Source organism: Neoarius graeffei, chromosome 1, assembly GCF_027579695.1.
Source record: "Neoarius graeffei isolate fNeoGra1 chromosome 1, fNeoGra1.pri, whole genome shotgun sequence".
NCBI lineage: Eukaryota > Metazoa > Chordata > Actinopteri > Siluriformes > Ariidae > Neoarius > Neoarius graeffei.
Window position 1 is genome coordinate 3,824,598 of NC_083569.1, and position 21,837 is coordinate 3,846,434.

At 42.3% G+C, this 21,837-nt stretch overlaps 2 protein-coding genes across 11 annotated transcripts in view; both read left to right on the forward strand.

The window, feature by feature from the left end:
* kmt2cb (lysine (K)-specific methyltransferase 2Cb) overlaps positions 1-14,743 on the forward strand; it is a 237,304-nt gene extending 222,561 nt beyond the window's left edge. For all 10 annotated transcript variants that reach the window (XM_060928213.1, XM_060928248.1, XM_060928223.1 and 7 more), the window contains 3 exons: positions 1,849-1,922; positions 2,110-2,218; positions 12,453-14,743. In XM_060928213.1, coding sequence (XP_060784196.1) covers positions 1,849-1,922; positions 2,110-2,218; positions 12,453-12,545 — 276 coding nt within the window. In that variant the 3' untranslated portion in view covers positions 12,546-14,743. The remainder of the gene's footprint in view (positions 1-1,848; positions 1,923-2,109; positions 2,219-12,452) is intronic.
* A 1,171-nt stretch (positions 14,744-15,914) lies between these two features.
* The window catches only part of vps4b (vacuolar protein sorting 4 homolog B), a 51,332-nt gene continuing 45,409 nt past the window's right edge, over positions 15,915-21,837 (forward strand). Inside the window, exon 1 of the mRNA XM_060928309.1 lies at positions 15,915-16,025. Within this exon, the coding sequence (XP_060784292.1) occupies positions 16,005-16,025 (21 nt within the window). The 5' untranslated portion in view covers positions 15,915-16,004. The remainder of the gene's footprint in view (positions 16,026-21,837) is intronic.

A 21,837-nucleotide genomic window follows, 5' to 3' on the forward strand; every position in this document is an offset into this window, starting at 1 on the left:
GGAAGACCAAGTACACATCTATGCAAGTACATACATTCATAAAACAAACTACACCTGAAATGTAGCCAGGGCCGGTTCTGCCCTAATCTGGACCCGGGTGCAACATTGCGCATTTTCGTTCCTTGAACCAGTTCAAAGCCCTGGTCTTGACAGAAAAAAACAGAAATGTAGAAATTTTCGCAAAAGAAAAACTGAAATATCGCATGGTCATAAGTATTCAGACCCTTTGCTCAGTATTGAGTAGAAGCACCCTTTTGATCTAGTACAGCCGTGAGTCGTCTTGGGAATGATGAAACAAGTTTTTCACACCTGGATTTGGGGATCCTCTCCAGTTCCGTCAGGTTGGATGGTGAACGTTGGTGGACAGCCGTTTTCAGGTCTCTCCAGAGATGCTCAATTGGGTTTAGGTCAGGGCTCTGGCTGGGCCAGTCAAGAATGGTCACAGAGTTGTTCCGAAGCCACTCCTTTGTTATTTTAGCTGTGTGTTTAGGGTCATTGTCTTGTTGGAAGGTGAACCTTTGACCCAGTCTGAGGTCCTGAGCACTCTGGAAGAGGTTTTCTTCTAGGATCTCTCTGTACTTGGCCGCATTCATCTTTCCTTCAATTGCAACCAGTCGTCCTGTCCCTGCAGCTGAAAAACACCCCCATAGCATGATGCTGCCACCACCATGTTTCACTATTGGGATTGTATTGGACAGGTGATGAGCAGTGCCTGGTTTTCTCCACACATACCGCTTAGAATTAACACCAGAAAGTTCAATCTTCGTCTCATCAGACCAGAGAATCTTATTTCTTATAGTTTGGGAGTCCTTCATGTGTTTTTGGCAAACTCTATGCAGGCTTTCATATGTCTTGCACTGAGGAGAGGCTTCCGTTGGGCCACTCTGCCATAAAGCCCCGACTGGTGGAGGCCTGCAGTGATTGTAGAACTTTCTCCCATCTCCCTACTGGAGCTCAGCCACAGTGATCTTTGGGTTCTTCTTTACCTCTCTCACCAAGGCTCTTCTCCCACGATTGCTCAGTTTGGCTGGACGGCCAGGTCTAGGAAGAGTTCTGGTCGTCCCAGACTTCTTCCATTTAAGGATTCCGGAGGCCACTGTGCTCTTAGGAACCTTGAGTGCTGCAGAAATTCTTTTGTAACCTTGGCCAGATCTGTGCCTTGCCACAATTCTGTCTCTGAGCTCCTTGGGCAGTTCCTTCGACCTCATGATTCTCATTTGCTCCGACATGCACTGTGAGCTGTAAGGTCGTATATAGACAGGTGTGTGCCTTTCCTAATCAAGTCCAATCAGTTTAATTAAACACAGCTGGACGCCAATGAAGGAGTAGAACCATCTCAAGGAGGATCAGAAGAAATGGACAGCATGCGAGTGTCACAGCAAGGGGTCTGAATACTTATGACCATGTGATATTTCAGTTTTTCTTTTGCAAAAATTTCTACATTTCTGTTTTTTTTCTGTCAAGACGGGGTGCTGAGTGTACATTAATGAGAAATAAAATGAACTTTTTCGATTTTAGCCAAATGGCTGCAATGAAACAAAGAGTGAAAAATTTAAAGGGGTCCGAATGCTTTCCGTACCCACTGTAGCTATAAACGGATAAAAAGTACGATGTGACGTTCGTTCGTAAAGAGAGGAATAAAACGCTTGTTACAGGTAAACCATGATCTTCAGGGCGGTGACGGGAGCTCTGCGTCATCGCACATCACCAACCCGTCGTTCATTATTATCCTACAACGGCACAGCACACACTGTTTTATTCCTTACGTGTCGTTAAATGGTTCAGATTGTCAGCAGATTCGCACTTGAAGTGCCGACACTAAAGCGATTTGTGGGTTTTGTGTCTCAGAACCGAGCGGTGTTCATGTTCCGCATCGACGGCGACTGTGTGATCGACGCCACGTGCTCTGGAAGTCCTGCAAGGTAAAAATCAAGAGAATTACTTCGTAAATCTGTTCCTCGTTCCTGTACTCATTGGTTTCACCCTGTTGTGCGTACGTGTGTTTGACATCCCTTTTATTCGAACTGCTTTTCCTGTCGTCGTCGAAGACGTCCTGATGATCGATCACGTGATGTACCGTGATACTGAAAACACAATATTGTTCTGTAGGTACATCAATCATTCCTGCTCGCCGAACTGCGTGGCAGAGGTCGTGACCTTCGAGCGAGGCTACAAAATTATCATCAGCTCCAACCGCAGGATCGAGAAAGGAGAAGAGGTAACCGATGTTTTTTTTTTTTTTTTCCCTCTCAAGCAGCTCTGACAGGTCTACGTTAGCGTTAGTGTTTCCATAGTAACCGTTCATTCACAGGGACTTGCTTGGAGACTTGAGATGTCGCTGTCAGACTGAGACATTGTAACGTTTGGACTGAAGGAAGGAGTCTCCAGTGTCAGTGCTTTTGTCACTTTCAATGTCACGCTTTCTGATATCTTCAGGAGGAAGAGGTTACGATTTGTGCGTTTAAAAAAAAAAACGAAGTTAACGGATGTTGGTGAGTGTTTCTCAGACTTTTTTCGTCGACGTTCCACAGCATGAAATGTAGCTACGAGAGTGTATGACGCGTCGCTTTTTAATAAAATAAAAAAATTCAGTTAAAGATGGAGGAATGTGTACAGTGTCTTGCAAAAGTATCCCCCCAGATTGAGGTCTGGGCTTTGACAAGGCCATTCCAAGACGTTTAAATGTTTTCCTTTAAACCACTCCAGTGTAGCTTTAGCAGGATGTTTAGGGTCATTGTCCTGCTGGAACGTGAACCTTCGTCCCAGTCTCAAACCTCTGGCCGACTCAAACAGGTTTTCCTCCAGAATCGCCCTGTATTTAGTGCCATCCATCTTTCCTTCAATCCTGACCAGCTTTCCTGTCCCTGCAGATGAAAAACATCCCCACAGCATGATGCTGCCACCACCATGCTTCACTGTAGGAATGGTGTTCTCAGGGTGATGGGTTTGCGCCACACATGGCATTTCCCATGATGCCCAAAAAGATAAATTTTAGCCTCATTTGACCAGAGAATCTTCTTCCATGTGTTTGGGGAGTCTGCCACATGCTGTTGGGCAAACTCCAAATGTGTTTTCTTTAAGCAATGGCTTTTTTCTGGCCACTCTTCCATAAAGCCCCGCCCACTCTGTGGAGTGCACAGCTTAAAGTGGTCCTATGGACAGATACTCCCATCTCCGCTGTGGATCTTTGTAGCTCCTTCAGTGTTATCTTTGGTGTCTCTGATTAATGCCCTCCTTGCCCGGTCTGTGAGTTTTGGTGGGCGGGGCCTTCTCTTGTCAGGTTTGTAGTGGTGCCATATTCTTTCCATTTTGCTATAATGGATTTAATGGAGCTCTGTGGGATATTCAAAGTGTGGGATATTTTTTATAACCCAACCCTGATCTATACTTCTCCACAACTTTGTCTCTGACCTGTTTGGAGGCTCCTTGGTTCTCATGTTGCTTGGTTAGTCGTGTTGCAGAGTCAGGGTCCTTCCAGAACAGGTTGATTCATACAGACATCATGATCGTGTCAAAGTCTACTTCAGTGTCAATACTGCAATATGTACAGAACATACAGAAGATTGAAATTGAGTGACTCTCAGATGTATGATGCAGCGATAAACATTAAATAAACACTAAGCGTAAAATATAGGACTAATACACACTAATTGTAAAGATTATTACGAGATATATAAAAGACATAAATATAAAAGACACTTTGATTGCACACAGGTGGATCTTAATCAACTAATTATGGGACTTATGAAGTGAACTGGTTGGAGCCGCTCTTATTTAGGGGTTTCATAAGAAAGGGGGTGAATACTTAAGCACACTCCAGATTTCTGTTTTTATCCCCCACTGACCAAAAGGCCGGAAGGGGAATTGTGTCGTGGCGATGTCCGTCTGCCCATCCGTCCCGGGAAGGGTGCTCACCTTCTAAAATCAACTCCTCTCACAATTTTTGGAGGAATTTCACGAAAGGGGGTCGGTAATACGCACATTGCAGTTTTGTTCAATTCATTTGCATTTTACCAGAGTTATGGCACAGTTGCCAGTGGGGGATATTGTGCTCTCAGAGCACTTGTTTCATCTTAATTACTGTTTGTGTCACAATAATGGTGTGGAAACGCCCCCCCAAACAATCCATTTTAATTCCAGCTTATAATTCGGCAAAACAAGATCGTGAATATACCTTCATAGGGTGCTCGAGGGTTCATGGGAGTTTGCCCAACCAGTCCACATGTGCTTTGTGGATCTGGAGAAGGCATTCAGCCGTGTCCCCTGTGGTATTCTGTGGGGGGTGTTTCGGGAGTATGGGGTTCGGGGCTCTTTGCTAAGGGCTGTCCGGTCCCTGTACGAACGGAGCAGGAGTCTGGTTCGCATTGCCGGCAGTAAGTCAGACCTGTTCCCAGTGCATGTTGGACTCCGGCAGGGCTGCCCTTTGTCACCGGTTCTGTTCATAATTTTTATGGACAGAATTTCTAGGCGCAGCCAGGGGCCGGAAGGAATCCTGTTTGGGAACCACAGGATTTCATCTCTGCTTTTTACTGGCGTTGACCTATGGTCACGAGCTTTGGGTAATGACAGAAAGAACAAGATCGCGGATACAAGCGGCTGAAATGAGTTTCCTTCGCAGGGTGGCTGGGCGCTCCCTTAGAGATAGGGTGAGAAGCACAGTCACTCGGGAGGAGCTCGGAGTAGAGCCGCTGCTCCTCCACATCGAGAGGAACCAGCTGAGGTGGCTCGGGCATCTTTTTCGGATGCCTCCTGGACGCCTCCCTGGGGAGGTGTTCCAGGCATGTCCCCCCGGGAGGAGGCCCCGGGGAAGACCCAGGACACGCTGGAGGGACTATGTCTCTCGGCTGGCCTGGGAACGCCTCGGTGTTCTTCCCGAGGAGCTGGCTGAGGTGTCTGGGGAAAGGGAAGTTTGGGCTTCCATGCTTAGACTGCTGCCTCCGCGACCCGGCCCTGGATAAGCGGAAGAAGACGAGACGAGACAATGTTGTCCTGTTGGCTTCTTCAAACCAGGACCTTCAGCATGCACTGGGGCAGTTTGCAGTCGAGTGTGAAGCGGCTGGGATGAGAATCAGCACCTCCAAGTCCGAGGCCATGGTTCTCAACTGGAAAAGGGTGGCTTGCCCTCTCCAGGTTGGTGGAGAAGTCCTGCCACAAGTGGAGGAGTTTAAGTATCTCAGGATCTTGTTCACAAGTGAGGGAAGGATGGAGCGTGAGATCGACAGGCGGATCGGTGCAGCCTCCGCAGTGATGCGGTCGCTTTACCGGTCCGTCGTGGTGAAGAAGGAGCTGAGCCAAAAGGCGAAGCTATCAATTTACCGGTCGATCTACGTTCCGACTCTCACCTATGGTCATGAGCTTTGGGTAATGACCGAAAGAACAAGATCGCGAATACAAGTGGCCGAAATGAGTTTCCTTCGCAGGGTGGCTGGGCGCTCCCTTAGGGTGAGAAGCACAGTCACTCGGGAGGAGCTCAGAGTAGAGCTGCTGCTCCTCCACATCGAGAGGAATCAGCTGAGGTGGCTCGGGCATCTTTTTCGGATCCCTCCTGGACGCCTCCCTGGGGAGGTGTTCCAGGCATGTCCCCCCGGGGAAGACCCAGGACACGCTGGAGGGACTATGTCTCTCGGCTGGCCTGGGAACGCCTCGGTGTTCTGGCCGAGGTGTCTAGGGAAAGGGAAGTTTGGGCTTCCATGCTTAGACTGCTGCCTCCGCGACCCGGTCCCGGATAAGCGGAAGACGACGAGACGAGAATTCGGCAAAACAGGACAAACACCAAGGGGGATGAATACTTTTGCAAGACACTGTATCTGCGTAACTGTTTCACATTTATCAGTCGCTTGTTAACAAAACATTAAAAAACGGGATATTATTTTGTTTTATTTTATTTATGTATTTTCCCACGACCCGGGATTCGTCGCCACAGGAAAACTCTACGCTTTATTTTTTACATTTATTTACACTTATGATCTCTTTCACCTTTTGACAAGTTGAATGTTTTGTGAAGCAGTTAGTGGAAATGAAGTAAAATGTCGTAAACATGAGTTAATAATAATAATAATAATAATAATACGCACACCTGTGCATCTAGCTACTCGTCAGTGCTAATGAATTCTTGCGCGAAGGAAGTTCTGTCCTTTGGTTTTGAAAACAACTCTAGGCCAAATTCAGTAAAGACAAGATAAAAAATATTTCCGTCGCAAGCGAAAGCCTGCGTTTATTTCTGTGGTAAACGATCAGCTCGATGTCATTTTGGAAAGTCAAATTAAGATTAGGGAGCAACGTCCCCCGAAAATATTTTAATAACGTACCATAACACGCAAACCCCTGCATTCTAGTACTTATTTTCACTAAAACAAGTTATAACTTTTAAGCCTTTTTCTTTCATGTACGTTAATGATTAGCATGTCAAAAAATATCTAATTTAATTCCCCGAGTTAATGAGTCATTTTCAGGGGTGCGTTTAGAAAACGTGGTGATTTTCCTCCTGCACAGTTCATTACTTTTGGAAAAAATCAGACAGTTGAAGGTAAACTCAGCAAAATCCCAAAACAGTGCTGTTAAAAAGTAAAGGTCTGTTAGAGTTTCTAAAGCTTTCAGGTTTCAATGTTGGGGACGTTGAGCCTCGTTTATCAATCTTTTAGTAGAGTTGTGCGTTTGCATAAGCTAAAGTGAACTAAACATTTCCAATTCAGATTTATGCGAGTTGAAGCCAATTGTTTACATTAGTTCGTATTGTCTGTAAATTTAAACACACCAATGAATACCAAATTTCTCATGTAAATCAGGGGCGTAGCTAGGATTTTTCAGGGTGTGTGTGTGTGTGTGTGTGTGTGTGTGTGAGAGACACTGACTGGCAGCCTGAGTGCATTATGTAACAAAAAATAAATTCCCGTTGCTAGTTTTAGGCAGCTTAAGGCCAATTTATGCTGACAACGCAGTCCTCACAGACGGTGTCGCAGATGGCGTCTGTGTAGCCCCCCCACCTTCGCAGACGCTCTGCGCGCACCTCCCAAAAATTGTGACCACCGCAGAAGCCTCGCAGACAGCGTCGCAGACAAGAGGGCTCTGATTGGTCCACTCTACATCCGCTGTACACGCACTTCCGCTTCCCTACTTTCCCGGTTTGGTTTGTTTTCACGACCGCCATTTTTAAAAACACGAGCGAAGATGGAGCAGCACGAAGAGCGGTTGATCGAGGAAGTGAGGAAGTACGTACATCTATACGACTCCAGTTCTAGTCATTATAAGTAACCGGAGGATAAACACTCCACTAACCACACCCACCAACTACTCCTAGCGATTTCGCGACTTCGCGCCCCCTTGCGTTGTAGCGGTGAATAACATCGTGCACGCCTATTACTCCCCGCTCAACGATAAATTACAACTATCTGTGAAAGCCTTGTCGCAAGAGCATGCAGAGGCCTTTAGAAACCGGCTCTTCCATTATTGCTGTTTCTTCCACGTTTTCTTGATGTGTTCTAGAAACGGCACTAAAACTTAGCTTTGAAGCCACAAAATGCAACTTTGATGGAAAAAATATATATAATAAATTGCTGACCTCTCTTCATGTCGAAAGAAGGAGGAAAGTTTTGCTTGTTTTGACATGACGAATTATTAACACAAGGAAATGCTCGTAATTCGCAACTAAAAAGACCGCAGCTACACTGGCAGCTCGAACACGCTTTCTAGTGCGATCGTGTTGCGCTTGCGCAGAACAGTGTCAGTCCTGCACGCCTTAGCTCGTGCACCTGAAGATGGCGCACCTGAAGATGGCGCACCTAACGAGCTCCGGCACGAGCACCGTTAACAAAGAGCACCTGTCTTTAATCAATGAACTATGTTTGGGCTATTTAAGGACCGCGCCCATGCAAGGACGATGCGAAGTATTATGCCGCGTCTAGGAACACGAAAAATAAAGTTCTCCATTCGGAAAACCGGAGATTTTCAAGAGTTTTGTCAAATATCCGGATTTCCAGGTAAATCCGGAAGACTTTCATCTACATACAGTTGTGTTCAAAATTATTCAACCCCCAATGCTGTAAAGGGTTTTAGGGAATTCAGTGTACATTTGTAATTGTGTTCATAATGACATCTTACAAGGACTTGTTAAAGAACCAAATGCAACTAAAATGACATCAATTGCTTTTGTAATAAAGTATTAAATGGCCTTTTTGTGATTTCTTCATTGACACAATTATTCAACCCCTTTAAGACTACCACTCTTAAGAACAGAGGTTCATTCAAGTGTTTTCAATCAGGTATTGAAAACGCCTGTGGATGTCAACGAGTATCAATCAAGCATAATAAGCACCAATTAGGCAGATTTAAAAGGACTGTGATACTCAGCTCCTTCTAGACATTTACTGGTGTGTTGACAAACATGGTGAAGGCAAGAGAATGGTCCCAGAAGACAAGAGAAGAGGTTATTTCTCTTCACAAGAATGGCAATGGATATAAGAAGATTTCCAAAATGTTAAACATTCCAAGAGACACTATCGGAAGCATCATCTGTAAATTCAAGGCAAAGGGCACAGTGGAAACGCTACCTGGTCGTGGCAGAAAGAAGATCCTGACGGCGACTGCTGTGCGCTACCTGAAGCGCCAGGTGGATAAAAATCCCCGTGTGACTGGTGAGGAACTGAAAAAAGATCTGTCAGATGTGGGCATTGAGGTTTCAGCACAGACAATAAGGCGCACACTGCGTAATGACGGCCTCTATGCCAGAACTCCCAGGCGCACCCCCTTGCTGACTCCAAAGAATAAGAAAAGTCGACTGCAGTATGCCAAAAGTCATGTGGACAAGCCACAAAAGTTTTGGGAAAGTGTTCTGTGGACTGATGAAACTAAATTAGAACTGTTTGGGCCCATGGACCAGCGCTATGTTTGGAGGAGGAAGAACCAGGCCTATGAAGAAAAGAACACCTTGCCTACTGTGAAGTAGAGGTCTGCGCGGGTCGGATTTTTCAGTCCCGCTCCCGCCCGCGCCCGCATTGTGCAGTCCCGCTCCCGCACGTGCCCGCAAAGAATTATGATTTTCAGTCCCGCTCCCACCCGCGCCTGCCATATTTTGTCCCGCTCCCGCCCGCAAATCCCACATGATGCAGACGTTCGCGTTATTTCTCAGGAAAGTTCTTGTCTTGACACAGCGTGATGGTGCCCCGCCCCCTACTTTGAGTGGATTTGAGCATAAATATCTACAACTCACGTTCACGTTTGTTATTATTTACCTTGTTTCTGAATTCAGCATGTAGTGTCTCTAATAATAATTAGTGCTGTCAAGCAATTAAAATATTTAATCGTGAATCGCACATTTTTATCACATGAGAAACCATTGTAATTCTCTGATCAGCATAAAGTGAATGGGCTTGCTTTGTACCAATGGTATTTTATATATATATATATATATATTTTTTTTTTTAAATTGCAAAGCAGAGCTAGTAAGAGAAGTGAATTGATTTACTGCTTGAGTTAGTCTACAACTCTAATCAGAGAGACAGGTTACACAGTGACGGTAGGCTTGACTCAATGCTATCCCAGAAATCCTTCCTGTAATATGCAAATTTGGCCGCCCTTTGATTGGACAGCCAAATTTGCATATTACAGGAAGGATTTCTGGGATAGCATTGAGTCAAGCGTACCATCACTGTGTAACCTGTCTCTCTCATTAGAGTTGTAGACTAACGCAAGCAGTAAATCACTTCACTCATGGTTCTCTTGCTAGCTGGATGTGAACTGCGAGTCATTAGAGTGATCAAAGGATTTCCCCTTAGGGTGATCAATGGCAAATTTAAGATGCCATTCCTCACTCAATCTGGCAATCTGACTCTCTCTGCAAATTTAGGCATCTTAAAATGTTTTTATTAATGCCAAATAAAATATCCAGCACAAATTATATATGATAGACATAAATTAATAATTTATAAATTTTATTTCAAACACGTTTTTAGTTAGCGGGACTGCAGCTTATCACCGCTCCCGCCCGCGCCGCATATGTGCTCTCCCGCCCGCGCGCGCATGTGTGCACTTCCGGTCCCGCCCGCGCCCGCAATGAGCTTTCAAAATTTGTCCCGCACTGCTTTGCGGTGGGTCCCGCGAGTCCCGCGGGAGTGCAGGGCTCTACTGTGAAGCATGGCGGGGGGTCAATTATGCTTTGGGGCTGTTTTGCTTCTAATGGTACAGGGAAGCTTCATCGTGTGCAGGGTACCATGAATTCTCTTCAGTACCAGGAAATCTTGGAAGAAAATGTGATGGAGTCTGTCACAAACCTGCGGCTTGGGAGACGTTGGACCTTTCAACAGGACAATGATCCTAAGCACACATCCAAGTCCACTAGAGCATGGTTGAAGATGAAGGGCTGGAACATTCTGGAGTGGCCATCGCAGTCACCAGACTTAAATCCGATTGAGAACCTCTGGTGGGACCTAAAGAAGGCAGTTGCAGCGCGCAAGCCTAAGAATGTGACTGAACTGGAGGCTTTTGCCCATGAAGAATGGGCTAAGATACCCGTTGGTCGCTGCAAGACACTTGTCAAGCTACGCTTCACACTTGAAAGATGTTATAACTGGAAAAGGATGTTGTACTAAGAATGAATGTCACTTGGGGGTTGAATAAAACTGATAATGATGTGAGCACAGAAAAGACATTTGTGGTCATTTTATTATAAATGTTATGTTACATTTGTCTAATTTACAAGTGCCTCTTTGATTTAATTGTAAATAAGATGACTGAAATGATCAAAATCAATGTCAAACTGGCCAAAACACTTAATTTCAGTGGGGGTTGAATAATTGTGAACACAACTGTATACACTACTGTTCAAAAGTTTGGGGTCACCCAGACAATTTTGTGTTTTCCATGAAAAGTCACACTTTTATTTCCCACCATAAGTTGTAAAATGAATAGAAAATATAGTCGAGACATTTTTCTGGCCATTTTGAGCATTTAATCGACCCCACAAATGTGATGCTCCAGAAACTCAATCTGCTCAAAGGAAGGTCAGTTTTATAGCTTCTCTAAAGAGCTCAACTGTTTTCAGCTGCGCTAACATGATTGTACAAGGGTTTTCTAATCATCCATTAGCCTTCTGAGGCAATGAGCAAACACATTGTACCATTAGAACACTGGAGTGAGAGTTGCTGGAAATGGGCCTCTATACACCTATGGAGATATTGCACCAAAAACCAGACATTTGCAGCTAGAATAGTCATTTACCACATTAGCAATGTATAGAGGGGATTTCTGATTAGTTTAAAGTAGGGCTGTAACGATACGCCCAACTCATGATTCGATTCGTATCGCGATTTTTGACCCACGATTCGATACACCCACGATTTTTTTTTTAAATGTTTTTTTAAAGTAGTAAATTTGACTTAACATTTACTTACTTACTTACATTAACTATTTAATAACAGATAATTCAGACCACTGCAGAGAATGAGTAATCTGTATGCAAAAATGAACAAATGTATATCCAAAGATTGTTTTATTTCTCAAAATAATACTGTTGAGCCGGAAGCTCTGTTTTTTTTTTCGTTTCTGAAAAAGTCATTTTTCCAAATTGTGTAAATCCGTTAAGATTTTTTTTTTTGGGGGGGGCTCTGTCACTGTCTCACTCTCATAGGGCCAATGATTTTCTGTGATCGCGGAAAACAGATGGAAATTACGGAATTTTTATGGTGAAACATTGCTCGCGTGTCAAAATGTAACTGCCGCAGAAGGCTTCCGCCCAAGCAGACATGCCTTCAGTGTTGCCAGATACTGCTAACGTTTTCCACCCCAAAATATGTTCAAAACCAGCCAAAAAGCACCTAAACCTGCCCAATCTGGCAACACTGCATGCCTTTCCAGTCAAGTGATTGTGATTGGCTTGTGGCACACCTAGCCAGCCAATGAGCTGCTTGTTTACAGATTCGCTCCCCGCGTCGCAACCAGAATGGCGACCGCTTAAAAGAAATGAATGCTCTGCCAGTGGCGAGTGTGGACGTTGCGTGACTCGCAGAAGATTGTCGCAGGTCGGCGAAAAAACGACTTACTAATAGATTATAAAAAAATAAAAGTAATTTAAGTAAGTTTAAAATGTAATTTAAATAAAAAGTAAAGTATTCATAAATTGAAGTTTGGAAGCGCCTCTGTTTTTGGGCTGAGGAGAAGTTTGAAAGGGTGTACCGCGATTCTGCCTTCTTGTATCGCGACACGGATCGTGGCTCTGCGTATCGCGATTTCGATACACATATTCTTACAGCCCTAGTTTAAAGTGATCTTCATTGAAAAGATCAGTGCTTTTCTTTCAAAAATAAGGACATTTCAAAGTGACCCCAAACTTTTGAACGTGTGTGTGTGTGTATATATATACCAGCACGCTTTGATTTGGGCATCTAGAGCAGTTTTATTCTGTTGTGCACAGATTATGCTTTCCTTTAACAGTGCTGCTGTGTTTTGTTTTGTTTTTTAAGCTGTGCTACGATTACAGACTGGCTCTGGTGGACAACCACAGCAAGGTCGCGTGTCTGTGTGGGGCAGCAAACTGCCGCAAGTGGATGAACTAAAGTACATTAAACAAACAAACAACAGGAGCAGGGAGAGGAGCTGCTGGACGTTCCTGAAACTCAGCGGCGCCGAGACACTGAAGGCGGGAAGGAAGGAAGAAAGCAAGCAAAAAGATTCGACAGCGACGAGGATCTTTTTGTGGAAATCAAGAGGAAAACACGTTTGTGTTCGAGCCATTTGCATCATTCTCTGGAGGAGGTTCGGTTTAACCTGCATGTGCCATGTGTGCACGCGCGTGTGTGTGTGCGTGTGTGAGAGAGTGAGTGAAGGGGAAAATTTCACCAGCGAATGAGATGCGAAAGACAAGAGCGAGAGTGAGGGCGAGAGTGATCGCGATCACTGTACCGGTTATGCCTTATTGGTTGAAAAAGTAAGTGGGCGGAGCAATCCGCAACTGTAACGTAGAACATCACTGAACGAAGAATGTACGGACTTCCACAAAGGGGGGGAAAAGTAACTTGCACTAAGAAGAAGAAGAAGAAAACAGATGAAACTCGTGGAGAAACAAAAAGACAAATACTTGATTCCATGAGTTGGTTTTAATCCTCGGTTGTTTTTGTTTTGCTCTTTATTTTTCGTGCGTGCGTGTGCGTGTAAAAGAAAAAAATTGTGTTTTTGTATTTATTACAGTGTGAGTGAATGAGTGCGCCTGTTTTTATTCATGATGTGATAGATTTAAAAAAGAAAAAAACGAAAGAAAAAAAACTCAAGAAATGAAAACAAACCAGAGACTGCGAACAGTATGAAGAGATTCTGTTACGTCTGTAAATAAAATGTACATAAATGAAAAATATTGGAATGACGATCGACCAAATACTACCTTATTCATATCGATGTTTTTAGATGTGCTTTGTTTTTTTGTTTCGTTTCCTCCTTCTTTTAAAAAAAAAAAAAAAGATGATAATTTAATAATGCGGACGCACCTGTTCTCCGTCTCAGAGCTTATTTTAAACGACTATTCTGTACAGAATTGCAAAGGAATTTCGATAAGTATTTTCTCTGTATGGTATCGTAGTGATTTCGTGATTCATTCTGACCACTTTTTTTTTTCGGGGGAGGGGATTAGGTGTTACACTAAAGCGGACCTTCGTAAGGACTTCGTGACACATGCATAAGCCGCGAATCGCACGTTTATAGATCATGTCGCGCTAAATACGTTTTAGATATGAAGTAACGCAAGCGCCACATAAGATGAGAATGTTTTTAAAAGCTGTTACTAGGCAACCAGGTAACGTAGACACCGATAATAAGCTAGCTGATGACTAACATGACGATAACGTTTCTACGCACGATGAAGTGGCGCGATACGAACGTGAAGGACATTTTTCTGCGGGCTTTTTTTTTTAAATGAAACAGTTGTCAGGAAAAGATTCCCGTGAGTCAAATAACTTGGTTTATTTTTATTTATCTGCGCATATCTATATATACACACACATCTATGCGTACGTTATTCTATAGCTGCTGTTCAGTTACTTATGCATGTGCCATGAAGTTGTTACGGAGCTCGCTTTTACATAACACATTACCAAAAAGAGATCACGATCAGTCTGGTTTGTGAAATAACATAATCAGGAGTTGTTCTGGGGGTTTTTTTTCCCTTTTTAATTGTACATACAGATCACGCTCGGAATTATCGTCTCGTCAGAATTGGATGGTTTGCGGAAAATCTGCCGTTTTTGTGCCGACGGAAGCTGACGATATTTTCAAGTGTCTGTTATATCAGTACCTAATGATATTTCATGATATAATTTATAATCGATTATCGGCACACGCCAGTAACATTTTGTCCTGTTCACATTTCACACTTTTGGGGGGTTAAAAAAAAAAAAAAAGTCATTTTGAAACTCTTTCTTTCTTCTCTCTTGTACACAAACTACCCAGTTTTACCCCAAATTGTACAGGGCATGATTTCTTTTTTTTTGTTTGTTTGTTTGTTTGTTTTTCCAGAAAGACTCAGTTGTATATATTTTGAACAGCTGTATGAAAAAAAAATTGTTTCCTGAATATTTTTCTTGTCTTGTAAAATACGTCAACCTTTTCCCGGTGGTGTTTTTTTCCCCCCTCCGCTGTATAGTAGGTCTCAACAGTTTTGGAAAAATGAAGCCTTTTGAAGTACACAGAGCGATTATAGGGTTTGGTATTCAAGGAACTGAATTTAGGAACATTTACAGAAAAAAAAATAAAATATTTTACATCACTGCTTGTTTGCTGTATCTGAATGAATTCTGGAACGTGGCGTGCGCAGAAAGTCCCGACTCTCAGTGATGTGAAAGTCGTTAACAGCGTCTGATTTTAACGTACCGAAACATCGCAGAGAAACTTTCTAGAAAGCAGATTTCTTTTAGAGAGAGAGAGAGAGAGAGAAGAATTAAAGCATCTGGCTTGTGCTCACACCTTGTTGCAGAACAGCCAGGCTGCTTTGAGCTGACGCAGAGGTTCCGGAAATGTAAATAACCACTCTTTACAAACACGCTGAGCAGAAAAGCATCTCACAATGTGTGTACTTTGATGCAGAAAACCACACTGGAGTGTCGATGAGACTCTACAGAACTGGACAACTGAAGAACAGAAGAAACGTTTCCGGAGCGCAAAAAAGGTCCAGAGATTGGATTAATCGTCCAAATCTCTGAAATTGCGAAATCTATTTTCCGTAAGCTGGACGAGTTCTTTAATCGAGGATCGGGAGTTTGTTTGGAGTTTGGAACCCGTCACGTAAATTCACATCGGCAACATTTTAATTTGTCATGAGAGAAAATAAAAGTAGCTAAAACGTAGCTAGATGACATCAGAGTCATTTGCATATCCGCTGACGGATTTAATTTAGGATATAATAAAGCGGGAGAGTATAATCCGAATAGAAAATAACAGAGTATCGTCGATTTCTTCTGGAAAGAAGTCGTCGAACTAAATGGCGATGGTGAGACGACGTCATGGAAGCTGTTTCAGATGGAAGACGAAGAACAGAGAAGTGCGAAGGCGGGACCGACGTCGCCGATCTGTGATTGGACGATCATTGATTTTATGTAATTAGTGGTTTGTTTACTGACTTCACTTTAATGATGTTTTTACTTATTTGCTCCTTCCTTCTTTATTTTGTTAATTGATTATTAAAAAAATGATGAAAAACAAGCTTCTTATGATTTTACTTCTAGGTTTTTGAGCAACCTACAGTAAATGTGTATTATACGACGCAGAATGACGTGATGTACAGCCTGGATAATGACGTCATGTTTAGAAACTGAAAGGCAGCTGAAATCCGTGCCACCGGCTTGGGTGGATATTTATGAACCTTACTCACCAGGTGTGTGAGAGAGAGAGAGAGAGAGAGAGAGAGAGAGACTTCCGCATTGTTCTCACGCCTGAAGGGTGTTACAGGTCAGAGTGAACATAAACACACGAGCTCACACAACTTCTGCTTCACCATGCCTTCAGAGACTCATTCATGATCACGGCGTACGATGGAGCCCACGAACTTACAGGTAGGTGCTCACACACCTGATTAATGATATTCTGGAGGTGCAGGAGGTTTTATTTTCATTCCTGTATAATTATACCAAAAGAAAAAATTCTAAACGTGCTATATGCTAATATTTCTCGTCACACAAGCAACTGAACTGCTTGTTCTGGGGATAATCACTTGGTACCATTAAACCCTACTGTACTTTCTAAAGAAAGGAGACTATACCATATTATTCGATCCACAGTCACTGGATATGAGCAATCGCACGCTCTGATTGGTTACTCTACTACTAGGATATCAGCTCATATACCGTGAGGTAGAGAAAAACAAAATGGTGGAGCGTGTTGCTGAAGCAACCGAGGACAAAATAAAAACTACTCGAAAACAAAACCCTGAAATTTTTTTTTTTTTTAATGGAATGCAAGTATTCGATGGTAAGACTGTGTGTATACACATACACACACACACGTACAGTCGTGTTCAGAATAATAGCAGTGTGTTTAAAAACGTGAGTAAAGCTCAAAATCCTTAGAATAGTTTTTATTTCCATGCATTGGGAACACTGCACATTATATTCTACATCAAAACATGAAGAAAAATGTATGAATATTTTAATTACTTTACAGAAAATGAACATTGGGCTGTTCAAAAAAATAGCAGCGTCTGCATTTTTCATTACAAACTCCAAATATTTACCGTATAAACTGAAAAAATCTTAAGGATTTAGTATTCCTGTGAATCACTAAACTAATATTTAGTTGTATAACCACGGTTTCTGAGAACTTCTGGCGCCTGTGAACAGGTATTCCAGCCCAGGATGATTTGACAGCATTCCACAATTCCTCTGCATTTCTTGGTTTTGCCTCAGAAACAGCATTTTTGACGTCACCCCACAAGTTTTCTATCGGATTAAGGTCTGGGGATTGGGCTGGCCACTCCATGACTTTCATTTTGTTGGTCTTGAACCCTGATGCTGCTCGCTTACTGGTGTGTTTGGGGTCGTTGTCTTGTTGAAACACCCATTTCAAGGGCATTTCCTCTTCAGCATAAGGCAACATGACCTCTTCAAGTATTTTGATATATGCAAACTGATCCATGATCCCTGGTATGCGATAAATGGGCCCAACACCACAGTAAGAGAAACATTCCCATATCATGATGCTTGCACCACCATGCTTCACTGTCTTCAGAGTGGACTGTGGCTTGAGTTTGGGGGTCAATTTTACTTTCATCAGTCCACAAAATGTTTTTCCATTTCTCTTTAGGCCAGTCGATGTGTTCTTTAGCAAATTGTATCCTCTTCTTTTTTAACAGTGGAACTTTGCGGGAGCTTCTTGCCGATAGATTAGCTTCACACAGGCGTCTTCTAATTGTCACAGTACTCACAGGTAACTTCAGACCGTCTTTGATCACCCTGGAGCTGATCATTGGCTGAGTCTTTGCCATTCTGGCTATTCTTCCATCCATTCGAATGGTAGTCTTCTGTTTTCTTCCACGTCTCTCTGGCTTTGCTGTCCATTTTAAAGCACTGGAGATCATTTTAGCCGAGCAGCCCATCATTTTCTGCACTTCTTTACAGTATACGTTTTAGCTCTCCAATCAACGTTTTAATCAAAGCACGCTGCTGTTCTGAACGATGTCTGGAACGACCCATGTTTCTCAGGTTTTCAGAGAGAAATGAATGTACAACATGTGCTGGCTTCATCCTTAAATTAGGGCCACCTGACTGACATCTGTTTTTTCACAGAATGAATGACGTCACTAATTAAACTCCACGCTGCTATTATTTTGAACACGTCCCTTTCACTTAATTATTCGATTACACAGACTCAGGAGCATGCGTATCATGAATGTTGGGTCTGTTGGTTTTCTATGACTCTACTACACCTACTGGTAAATTATTTGCCATGTAGTAATATAATTTCCACCAAAAACAGTGATTGATCTGGTTAGTTGTGTTGGACTGCTATTATTTTGAACACAAGTGTGTGTGTATATATATATATATATATATATATATATATATATATATGTGTATATATATGTGTATATATATATGTATATGTATATATATGTGTGTATATATATATATATATATATATATATATATATATATATATATATATATATATATGGGTCCGTCTCAGAAACTGGTCTCTCATTTGGGACATTCCGGTCAAAAAATAAATTTTCTAATTTTACTATATATTTTTTTGCATTTCCCTAACACTCAATGTTTCTTTTGTCATGTTTAATAAGAATAAAGATAGCATCTTGCTTTATCTGGCCTCCACTGTGGATTCCAATTCAAACGCTTTTGTAAAATTGATTTCCATATAAAATAACTCCATCATGAAGAATTAAAGCCCCTCCTTCACAGATGAGTGAAAATATTGAATAAATTTCCTCTTTTTGATTGCTTGGGTTAAAAATGCCAAGTTATGATGACTGAATTGATTATTCACTTAAATATGAATAATATGAGACATTTTGGGTATTTGATATGGCGAAATAGGACACAATGGAAAAATGAGAATAACGGCGGTGGTAAAAGAACAGCGACTGGACCGGCTGAAGGTCGCGCGGGTCTCTGCTGCGGCGCGCGAGCAACAGGGCAAAATGACTGGCTGTAGATTCTATCAAAAGTTCAATCTAAATCGACCATGGCTGCAAAATATTGGCCAAAAATACGCAAACGCTACGAAATATGAAAGTAAGATGAAAAAGAAACATTCTATTGCCTTATACTGCAAGACTAAAACAAAATAAAACTGTCGAAACTCACCTTTTCAGCGATAACGTCCGAACAGATCACCCGCGTAACAGAGAGACCGCAAATGGAAGCGCGATCAACTTCTACCTGCTGGAGTGGAAAATTCCATTCGACACATGCAAATTGTTAATGTGTGTCCTTCCCCGCGCACAAATAACACGCTACGGTAAAAAATAGACTGCAACTCATTTTATAGCTCCGAAATTCATACAAGACCAGCTACCATCGTAACATATTCTGTAAGAAACGTATTCCATACCTAACTTTCAGCTTCCGTTTTAAAAAACAAAATCGCAGATTTATAACTAAATTTTTATACGGCGTAGTGATTTTAAGTTACTACTTTTGGTGAGGTCGTGACCTCAACCCTGAGGCTTTCTGTTTAGATCAAAACACACGATCGTATTGGTTTTGGGTTTGCGGAAAACGGAGTTACGACGGCGATGAAATATTTTGCGTGATGTTTTATTACGGTTATGATTATTCTGCGAGCGCACCAATCCTTAGGTGTATAAAGTTACGACTTAAAATACAATCAGTGATAACTGTAGACTTTTCAGTGGACTACAGCCTTTTTAAGGGAACGCGATGTAGTCGACCGTTTATCATGCCCCAGATCAAGCCGACATTTTTCCACAAATTTGCAGAATTTTTTGCCAAATTCTTAATATTCACATCAAAGATTTAGTTTTATCTGGATTTCTTTCATCATTTTATTTCAAATTAAAACCAACATCACCATTCAAAACCGTCTAGTTTGACTGCGAGTATATTTAGTGGGGGACCCCCACAGTACCCAGTTTCTGAGACAGACCCATATATATACACTTTTTTTTTTTTCAAGAATTTCAGTAATATTTTCGCATTTTCCACAAATTGCGCCCGTCATTTTGCCGGTTTGTTTACATTCTACGTGGAAATGATTTTGTCAGATGTTTCGTATGAAGTTTTTATCGATCAAATAAAACAGTTATTCCACTCAATCTCGTCGTACACGGCTTATAGCCAACTCGGTGCTACACGCCTCATCGGCTATCAGCTGATGGACGACTCGATTTGGTGTTTAAGCTTAAAATCCACCCTGGATTTTAAGCTTACCAGTCCACTGCACGGCATCACACACTCTTTCACCAATAATGGTATCACGCTGTTAGAAATAGGGGTACAGTAGGAGTCCATTTCTGTACCCCAAGGTACAATCTGCACAACTGTACTCCTTAGGGCTCATTATTGGGCCTCAACGTGACTATGTTTGTCAGTAACTATATTTAAGGCCAAAAAGGTACATATATGTTCCTAAACCACGGGCGAGTGCTCTAAGACAACAAGGGAGGCTCAGCCTCCTCTAAAAATGACGAACATCGTGTAGGACGAATTGCGCTAGGCTTATGTTATAGCCGACCTTATAACATTGCTATTTCAGATCCAGAATCATAGAAATATATGTGCTCAACCCAACTACAGTGCGAAATCATTCCCTTATAACTTTCCCCAGTTCACCTAATGTGTGCGTGAGGTTTTCCCCCTCGTGACAGCGCGATGCAGCCCAGCCTCAGTGGACTTCAATGGCATTTGGGAGCTATGCGCTTTTCAATCTCAAAATGCAAGACGGTTATTGGACAAATACTGCGAAAACGCCCGCCCACGGAGTCCCACGGACTCCCAGCCTCACAGTGGGAGGGACATGGCAAAGGTTTCCGCGAGGAGACTGGTGATTGGTGAAAGCGGCCGGATATTTTCTTTGATTGACAGCTCGTTTCAAATATAGACAGGCAGCGGTGAATTTCAGTTCAGTCCCATGCGGATTCGCGAGTGCTGTGGTGTATTGTAAGAGATCAGCTTACATCTCGATTTCATTCATTACATACGGTTTCTACCAGCTTTTTTAGTTTGTATATATTTTCATTGTAAATAAAGTGTAAATATAGTGTTGTCAAGTTTGCTATCTTAGTTCCAGAAATTTCCTTTATTTGAGTGACTGAACTTGACCTTGAGGGGGCTAGTCAGCTAGCAAGAAAGCTGCGCACGGATGCCAAGCATTGCTGATTTAATTTTGGCGAAGCCATTTGCCAGTCTTCCTTTCGAGGAAAAAATTAAAATTAAAGAGCAGGGTAGACCAACGCCTCAAATTGACTTGGTGAAAAAGGTCGGGAATAATACTCGTTCCTTTCAGCTCTCCTGGTACGAGAAAGTGAATTGGCTAACAGCAAGTGACCCACATCAACAACAGTAAATAGGCTACTTTAGTAATATGTCATGGATGGACCAAAAATATAGAATCTATTTAAAATGTTTATGCTGAGTATATTATATTGGAATATATATTTCTCTGGATATGAATTAAACACAGCTACAATTTGGAAAACATTTTTAAACAAAAACACAGCCGAGAACATTTCACACTACAGACCTGGATTAAAAGTGAAGGGTTATCAAAATTGTCAATAAAACATTTCTCAGTCAAAATAAGTAAAATATAGGGAAAGTGTCATTGAATGAAATGTGTGGCACCCAGCTCTATGTTTGGCTCCCCAAGGTCAGTGCTTGTGCCTATTCCAGAACACTCTGCTGTTACTGCTGAGGTTCCTGACAAAGAGCTGCTTTCAATAATGATCAATTTTTAAACAACATGCCACAATTTTAAAATATAAAATGTTAAAATATACCCCCCCAACACCACCATCATGTATATTGGACAGTAGGCTAATGGGCCAAAAGAACCTGTTATTTCACAGTTTGTGACCCTGCCAACAATCAGCCAGATCAGAGGCAAGAGTATGGGCAAAACTGATGTGTTTTTTTCTTTTAAAATCTGGAAATATTGTAACCGACCAGCCTCCCCTGTTTGAAAGACTACCAGCCGCCACTGTCCTAAACAGTATACAAAGGGCACAAATTAATAACTTAGACCAGTGTTTTTCAACCACTGGGCCGCAGGCCAGAAATTTTTTCAAGTTTGAAGCCAAATACTAAATAGTTCAGGATGTCGTAGTGTCCCAAATCCGGTAGCTGGTTTCCTGAACACTTTGCAAGTGGAATAAATACATTTGTGGGTAAA